General features: G+C 37.5%; 1 protein-coding gene across 1 annotated transcript in view; it reads left to right on the forward strand.

Moving 5' to 3' along the window:
* adam28.2.S (ADAM metallopeptidase domain 28, gene 2 S homeolog) overlaps positions 1 to 4,244 on the forward strand; it is a 35,184-nt gene extending 30,940 nt beyond the window's left edge. The window contains exons 20-24 of the mRNA XM_018255084.2: positions 548 to 644; positions 1,466 to 1,519; positions 2,664 to 2,717; positions 3,388 to 3,462; positions 4,017 to 4,244. Of these exons, the coding sequence (XP_018110573.2) occupies positions 548 to 644; positions 1,466 to 1,519; positions 2,664 to 2,717; positions 3,388 to 3,462; positions 4,017 to 4,043 (307 nt within the window). The 3' untranslated portion in view covers positions 4,044 to 4,244. The remainder of the gene's footprint in view (positions 1 to 547; positions 645 to 1,465; positions 1,520 to 2,663; positions 2,718 to 3,387; positions 3,463 to 4,016) is intronic.
* The last annotated feature ends 4,904 nt before the right edge of the window (positions 4,245 to 9,148 follow it).

The following is a 9,148-nucleotide window of genomic DNA, read 5'->3' on the forward strand; positions in this document are numbered from 1 at the left end:
AAAAAAACATGCGGATTTGGTCGGAGTTTTTTCCAGAAAATATTGAGATAAATTTTGACTTTCATAAATAACCCCCTTAAGGTATGGAGATCCAAATTACATAAAGATCCCTTATCCGGAAAACCCCAGGTCCCAGGCATTCTGGATAACAGGTCCCATATCTGTATCATTATCCCTATCCTGAATACATAGAGAATAACAGATGAGGAGCAGTAATTATCAATAATGCCAAGAGCATTGATTTATTTATCTAAGAAGGCACAGCAATTTTACTAAGGTTTCAGTAAATGGCCCATGTTTAAAGCTTTAGTTTTAACTGCATGAGGACAACACAAGTGAGAGATTCAGAAGCGGAGAGAGAAGATGATGTATGTATATATATATATATATATATATATATATATATATATATATATATATATATATATATATATATATATATATATATATATATATATATATATATATATATATATATATATATATATATATATATATATATATATATATATAAAATAACAGAGACATTTCTTGTTCTACAACTCAGGAGTTCTCATACTAGAATCACTGGAGCTGTAAATCCTGCATTCATTGTTAGAGAGAAACCACGGGGACCCGCTGGCTCAAATGCAGCCACACCACAGGTAAGTGTTCCCTCATCAGGGCGACTCACCTTTACGAACCCTGGAATAGGGTATAGAAGGGAAAAATAGCATTTATTATATTACAGAGCTTACAATCAATAAGGGATAGAAGATATACAGAACAGAGAAAGGGTTTTATTTCTGCTACTGCTGAGGTTCTTATTTTATATACTGTACGTATTAAATATCTCTCTACTATGAAAAATAATATCCAAGCATTTTTAAAGCTTGTGTAAATAGAAAATTGGATAATCACTGGATAATATAAAAGAGCAAATGTGTATTGCCTATTCTGTGCATGAAGTCCCTGCTCCTGGAGATCAAGGTTTATTGGATTTAAAGGGGTGGTTCACCTTTAAGTTAACTTTTAGTATGTTCTAGAATGGCCTATTTATGTTATAGTTTTTTCACTATTTGCCTTCTTCTTCTGACTCTTTTCAGCTTTCAAATAGCGGTCATCTTTCTATTCAGGCCTCTCCTATTCATATTCCAGTCTCTTATTCAAATCAAATCAATATCTGTCATGGCAAAACATTTTTTTTTACAAAACACATCAGTTAACCTCCAGCAGAATCCTTCATTGAAATCCATTTTTCAAAAGAGCAAACAGATTTAATTGTTAAGTGTGATATGGGGCTAGACGTGTTCTTAGTTTCCCAAGTGCCCTCAGCCTGTCTGGGCTAATTAAAAACTACTAATGTAATCTCTGCACAAATTTGCTGTCTGTGGAAAAAGATGTATACATCTATAGTAGATGTTATTTCTGGGAACACATGTTTATGATTGGTTTATGTATGCTTATATATATTTGTCTTTTTCAGAGACCCATGAATGCTCCTCCACCACAGCCACTATACCCTCCAGCCAATTTCCAGGTATGCAAGCAGTAATATGAGATTTACTAAGGGCTGGTGTTAGGTCAAGACAGAGAGCATTTCACCCTGGCCCCAGCCAAAAATTCCCAACTTTGTCCAGCCTGTAAAGTATACATTCATGTTTATCACTTTGTGTTTTTATTAGACACAAGAAAGGGGCTGTAAAGCAGCAACTGTAGGTAGGAAGAGTTTACAGTAATACTATTAGTAGTATTGCTTTTATTGGTAATACTGTGATAATAGCTATAGTAGGGAGAGATGGTGCCTATAGTAACAGTGGGATAATAGTCTCTGGGAAGGGACTGTGGCTGTGGGATAGCAGGTATAGTAGGGAGAGATGGTGCCTATAGTAGTAGTGGGATAATAGTCTCCAGGATTAAAATATGGCTGTGGGATAGCAGATATACAGTAGTAGGGAGAGATGGTGCCTATAGTAACAGTGGTATAATAGTCTCTGGGAAGGGAGTGTGACTGTGGGATAACAGGTATAGTAGGGAGAGATGGTGCCTATAGTAGCAGTGGTATAATAGTCTCTGGGAAGGGAGTGTGACTGTGGGATAGCAGGAATAGTAGGGAGAGATGGTGCCTATAGTAACAGTGGATAATAGTCTCTGGGAAGGGAGTGTGACTATGGGATAGCAGGTATAGTAGGGAGAGATGGTGCTTATAGTAACAGTGGGATAATAGTCTCTGGGAAGGGAGTGTTGCTGTTGCATAGCAGGTGTAGTAAGTATAGTGGCAATAGTAGCTTGTGGGATGGGTGGAACTGTGGTTTTGGAATTATTGGTATAGTAGGATAAGTAGTGCTATAGCAGTGAGATAGCAGGTATAATAGTGTAATATAATGCATATTGTAGCAGGGTACAATCATATCAGAATGGGATCTAACTATTAGATAGTATCTGTAGTACAAAATTCTGTACCCATGAAGACCTAAATGATTATAATTTTATGGGCTAATCTGTCTTTTATAACCAACATTTTCAAATGTTCAAAGCCTGTCTAATTTTATGGGCTAATTAAAAGCTACTAATGTAATCTCTGCACAAATTAGCTGTCTGGAAAAAAAGTAAATGTTATTTCTGGGAACACATATATGTTTATGATTGGCTTATGTATGTTTATATATATTTATCTTTTTCAGAGACCCATGAATGCTCCTCCACCACAGCCACTGTACCCTCCAGCCAATCTCCAGGTATGCAAGCAGTAATATGAGATTTACTAAGGGCTGGACAGAGAGCATTTCACCCTGGCCCCAGCCAAAAATTCCCAACTTTGCCCAGCCTGTAAATGATACATTCATGGTTATCACTTTGTGTTTTTATTAGACACACGAAAGGGGCTGTAAAGCAGCAAATGTAGTTAGGAAGAGTTTACAGTAATGCTATTATTAGTATTGCTTTTATTGGTAATACTATGATAATAGCTATAGTAGGGAGAGATGATGCCTATAGTAGCAGTGGGATAATAGTCTATGGGAAGGGAGTGTTGCTGTTGCATAGCAGGTATAGTAAGTATAGTGGCAATAGTGGCCCATGGGATGGGTGGAACTGTGGTTTTGGAAGTATTGGTATAGTAGGGTACGTAGTGCTATTGCAGTGGGATCTAACTATTAGATAGAAGCTGTAGTACAAAATCCTGTACCCACCTGCCCTAAATGCTATTAGGGCAGGTGGAGCTTTGCTGGAAAACCATAGAAAATGCATCAGGTTGAAAAGTCCTACTTATAACTGACTGTAAAAGCAGTTTCACTATGGACTTCTGCACAGCTACAAAAACAGAAATATTTATAGCATAAATTAGATAAATCGAATTAAATGATAACTGTTTTCTAACTGCTATTTCACCAAAAATCTATTTTTTAGGCTTTTCAGAGGCCAGTCAATGCTCCACCACCTTTACCCACAAGCAAGCCAGTGTTTCCCAGTGTCCCACCTCAGGTATGACAGTTGCCCCTAATCTACACATTCCCAGAAAGGCCAAAATGCTATTTGAGCTGCTTAAAAGTCTAGGAATCTTTCCTTACACAGTTCACCTTTTAATACACATGGGAACAGAAAGGCTAATAGTCACATAAACATACACTGTATCACACACACACGACATTGGGCCTCATGTAGTAACTGGAAAAAAATTGCCCCAGTCCATTACTCCCTAGAGACCAATCAGTTATATCACTTTATTGTTCACGCTGGTGAAATAAAAGGGGAAGACAAATGCATACCTCCCTACATTTATGGACAATTTAAGACTCTTAATCTGGTCTGGTGTCCCTCCCTTTGGGAGGTATGGAAATAATTTAAGATATTCATTTTTATTTCTAAAAATAAAACTCTACCTACCTTTATTTAGAGACACGGCCCTTGTGGTGCAAAATTGAAGCACATAGCATTTTTGCCAAAACCCTCTGTTAATAACAAAAGTTCCTGAGAGATGTTATTTGGCTTAATTCATATGACATGAACTCACTAAGCTTCTACGTTCTGTTATTTAGGCCTGGAAGCCCAACTACAGGAATTAACATGGATCCACTGCGAGACCAGGAAGGGCGTCTGTTTTACTGAAATTTTCTTTAATTTCTATGTATTTATATTCCAAAGTAGGGATGCACCGAATTCAAGATTCGGATCAGGATTGGGCCAGGATTTGGCCCTTTTCAGCAGGATTTGGCCAAATCCCCATGCCTGGCCTAACTGAATCCTAATTTGCATATGCAAATTAGGGGCAGGAAGGGAAATCATGTAACTTTTTGTCACAAATTGAGGAAGTAAAAAAATGTTTTCCCACTTTTTCCCTTCCAGTGCCTAATTTGCATCTTCAAATTAGGACTGGGATTCGGTTCGGTATTCGGCCGAATCTTTCATGAAGGATTGGAGATTCGGCCAAATCCCAAATAGTGGATTCAGTACATCCCTTTTCCAAAGAATGCTCTGCTGCACATTTAATTTATAGCAATATATTTGCACCAAACATGAACTTTTTTGAAAGGTTTATTTGGAAAAAAAGGCTCCATTTTACAGAAAGAATTGTTATTTGTGCCCTTAGATATTGGGATTAATTAACCATTAGAACTGTCAAGCCCAAGAGTAACCTATTATGATGTGTCACATCAAATTGTGTGACATCACAAGTATTACTGAGCTCATGAACTAATATGGTGGAAACGACAGTCCATGGCTAGCAATTACCTTGTGCCATTAGAATAATCAAAGTCCCTGGTGATTTGAAATGAGCCTGCATAACCCTTGCTACAACTTTAATTCTGAACCTGTTATAAAGGTTCTGAACTGCACTGCCATGTTTTTTTTTCCCAGAATACCAAACAATCTTGGCCATTACGAAGCTAAAGCTTAGTAAGTGCACTTGTGTATAAATCCATTAATAAAGTTACTTATTTATTACAGTTATTAATAACCATAAACGAGAGGTTATCTCCCTTCATCCAGTGGTTCTGATTAGTCATAATATTCCAGAATAGACCTTTTAATATAGTGTTTATTGTGCTTATTTTGGCTTATGATTGAAAAATGATGGCTATTAAATATATTGACTAAATGATGTACTGTATCAAACTATAAATAAATGTGTTTTTTTTATGATTTAGTTAATGTAAATGTTCCTTTATTCCAGTTTTTTAAGCCTTCCACATTGCTTTTTAATTCTCTCCTTATTTCTCTAAGTGCTAAGCTCTAAACTGCACTGACTTTTACCATAAAGGGGGAATGCCATTTTTTTAAATTTTATTATAATTTTAATATTTTTTGCACTAAACATATACCATTCCCCCACAAGTATCTTTGATTAGTGATGAGCGGATCTGTCCTGTTTAGCTTTGCCGGAAAATTTAGCAAAACATATTGAAGTCAATGGGCATCCAAACACTTTTACTCATTCGACAATTTTTTCTCACTCCAAATGCACAAGTCAAAGGTTATTCTTTCTTATGGTGACTTTTTTGTCTCAGCAACAATTTTGTCTCAGTGACTTTTTTGTCAACGCTTTAAAGTCAATGGGTGGCAAAAAAATGTTTACGCTCAACAATTTTTACTCTCACAACTATTTTTTCTCACTCCAAATACATTAAAGTCAATGGGCGTTTTTGCTCTCTTTTTTTTCCATGGCAAAATGTTTATGCAGTTTCGCTAGAATAAAACGGCGATGGCAAAGAACAGAATATACCGCAAATCCATGCCTGTCGAATAAATTCACTCATCACTATCTTTCATCAATCCATAATTTTTGTCATGAGTTAGGTAGTGGAATTCTCTATCTGCATGGTAAATGTGCTCCGTGCAGCGCAAGAAAAATGTTCTGTTATGATAGTTTTTATTTCTAAATTACTGTTTACACTGAAAAGAATTCACTCTACAATATAAAATGTAATTCCTGAACCAGTAAGTGTTTTTTTTGTTATAATATTGGTGTGTAGGCAGCGATCTTAGGTCATTTTGCCTGGTCATGTGCTTTCAGTAAGTTCAGCACTTAAATGGTGAGCTCATAAGGTTTTGAAGCTCTTGCAGTAGCGCCACTTGTTAATAATATCTTTTTAGATCAAAGATCGCATTTTCAGTGTTCAGGCAGATAAGAGACTAAAGGTCCCCATAGACGCAACAATTCCTCTTTGGTGAATGACCGATTTCAGTGCAATCCGACCAATCCGTCAAATTATTGTGCAGTTAGTCGGATTCAAAAAATCTTTATCAGTCCCAGTGCAATCTATCTATGTTTGCAGGGCCAAGCAGGCAGCTGCTCTTCAGTTTTGCTGCAAACATCGCCTAAAATGGTCTTTTTAGTTGACACATCGTACATTTAAACGATCATTTCGAGATAATCGTGGTCTCACAATAACTATTGGATCTTTAAAAAATCTTTACATCTATGGCCAGCTTAAGTTTAGATTTGAGCTGCAATTCTATTGTGTGTAAATTCCAACACTTGGATGGAACTGCTTTCTGGCAGGCTCAATGTAACTGAATGTGTCGCAGTGGGACCTGGATTTTTCTATTGAGTGTTGTTCTTAGATCTACCAGGGAGCTGTTATCTTGTGTAAGGGAGATGCTATCTGGTTACCTTCCCATTGTTCTGTTGTTAAGATGCTGGGGTGGAAAGAGAGGGGTGATATCACTCCAGCTTTCAGTACAGCAGTAAAGAGTGACCGTAGTATAAGAGCACAAGTCACATGACTGAGGGCAGCTGGGAAACTGACAATATGTCTAGCCCCATGTCAGATTTCAAAATGAAATATAAAAAAATCAGTTTTCTCTTTTGAGAAATAACTTTCAGTGCATAATTCTGCTGAAGCAGCACATGACAGTATCCCTTTAAGAAGTTTTTTCAACCTCGACTAAACTCACTTTTTAAAAAAAGCAAGAATGTCTACTTATTTATGAAAATAAGCATAAATGAGTAAAAACGCAGAAGGAATCCAAATTTACTATTCAAAAACCTAAATCCTAATTTTGTAAAGGAATTTTCAAGCACTTATAAACGAAAGAAACGTGAAAACCAAAAGCCCTGGGCAACTTCATCACATATCTAATTCCTTTACATATTGCTCACTCACATACTGTCTTTTGTTTCCATCTTTCAATCTGTGCTTACTATGACTATAAAAAACAACAGGATCTATACTATGATACTGTTTAGAATCGCCCAGTGGCGTAACCCGGACTGCGGGGTCTGCTTCCGCTATTGCTAATAAAAAAAAACCTCCTCCCCAAGCAAGCTCTCTTACCTGCAACAAGTGGGTGGAGGCGGGGAGTGGGCAGGGCAGAGGCAGGACAGGAAGTTGGCGGGAGGATGGGGATCAGAATGTGCCGGGCCCCTCTGAAGATTATTTTGCAGGGGGCCCAGACCACTCTGTTTACTCCACTAGCATCACCAGATGTCTCTCTTACACTTCCTAAAACGTTCTGCAATCTCAGCAACAGGGTCCTTATCCTACTGTCTTTTTTTACAACATGTAATTGTGAGTCATTTGTGATAAAAAAAGATCAGACATAGGAAGTGGAATATGATGCAAAATGCAAACTCATGTTAGTTTGGGAGTTCATCGTCAACTAGGTGCCCATGAGTGCAGACATAGGAGACGGAGTAGACTGAAGAGAGCGGAGCCTTTTTTCTAGCCTTGAGTTCATACAGTATTGTGTGTCTATAGTTTAGCATTTAGTTTAGCATACCTACCAACTCAACCCACAGTACCGCATTTGTAATGAAACCTCCCGACTTTCTATTTGATCTCCTGCACGGAACAGCCAAAAAAATGATACAAAGTTTCTAACTTAATTGGCTTTTGGCAGAGAGCCCAGAATAGATAGTTAGATACTTTTGTAACAGTTTTAGATAAGGAGGTCTCTTGGGAGAACTAAGATGCACGGCAATTCACTTTCATTAGCAAATTTTGTAAAATGGACATGGTAATTAGGGGGTGTGGCCACAAAAATGGTGTCTTCAAAAAAATTCCAAATGTTGGGAGGTAATGTTGGGAGGTATGCTATAGCCTTTGTGTTGGGTGTCTTGATTTTGTACATTATTTTATTTAACAATGTACCTATGAAACTAATAATAATGTGAGGCACAATTACAGTGGGGAGCAGGGGGTGCGAGCGGGCCAGGGCCCGCAACCCCTCAGGGCCCCCCGGCAGCCCATGCGCCACTGACAAATGCGGCCGTACGGAGGGGGACGGGGCCCGGCTGCGCGTCACGCACCAGGGCCCGCCCCCCTCTAGTGATGCTACTGCACAATTACACAATAATACTTCAGGTTTTACATGAGATACCACTGGAATTGATGTAACTTTTATTTACTTGATAAACTTCATTAATAATTATTAATTATATGTGTAATAATAATAAAAATAATAATTAATACTGTTTATTTTCACACTCAAATGTCATCAAAGAATAACATTTTTAGGTCACTAAATTTTTGGGGCAAGCATGCCATAGGGTTAGGATATTGAACATCCAAGAAATCAATTGGTTTAAATTTTTTGGATTCTGGTTCAAATTGCTCTGTATTTGGATGTGGAGTTTGAACATTAGGCATAGACAGGATTTTGGATGGTGGCTGAAATATTTGTCTTTTGTAAACGATGGTAAAACTGGTGTGTTTGCTTCCGAAACACAATAGTTTATATAAACAAGCTGCTGTGTAGCCATCGGGGCAACTATTCACAGGATACACAGTAGATAACAGATAAGTTCTGAAGATTCCCATTGTATACTATAGAGCTTATCTGTTATCTGCTGTGTATCCTGTGCCTTTTCTCCTTTTTCAGTTTCGAATGGCTGCCCAAAAATATATCAACTAGAGAAATATATAATCATATATACTGTTATTATAGGTTCTCCAATGGAAAGCCTTCTATTGGTAGCCTCCCCTAACAAACATTTTACTTTTTCCCTTGATTTAACTTATTATTATAACCTACACTTCGTATAGGTTGATAACATTAGTCAAGGCCAGTTCCACAGTCTCCTTGCAAGATGTTGGTACCTTCACCTGGAACATCTAACATATAGTTACATAACACCACACCCTGGGCCCTTTGTATCCATATGTTTATCAGTATAAGCTGATGAATATGCAATGCCCACCAAGACCTTCCTAATATTCCTAATACT

The sequence above is a fragment of the Xenopus laevis genome, chromosome 3S (assembly GCF_017654675.1).
Source record: "Xenopus laevis strain J_2021 chromosome 3S, Xenopus_laevis_v10.1, whole genome shotgun sequence".
Lineage (NCBI taxonomy): Eukaryota > Metazoa > Chordata > Amphibia > Anura > Pipidae > Xenopus > Xenopus laevis.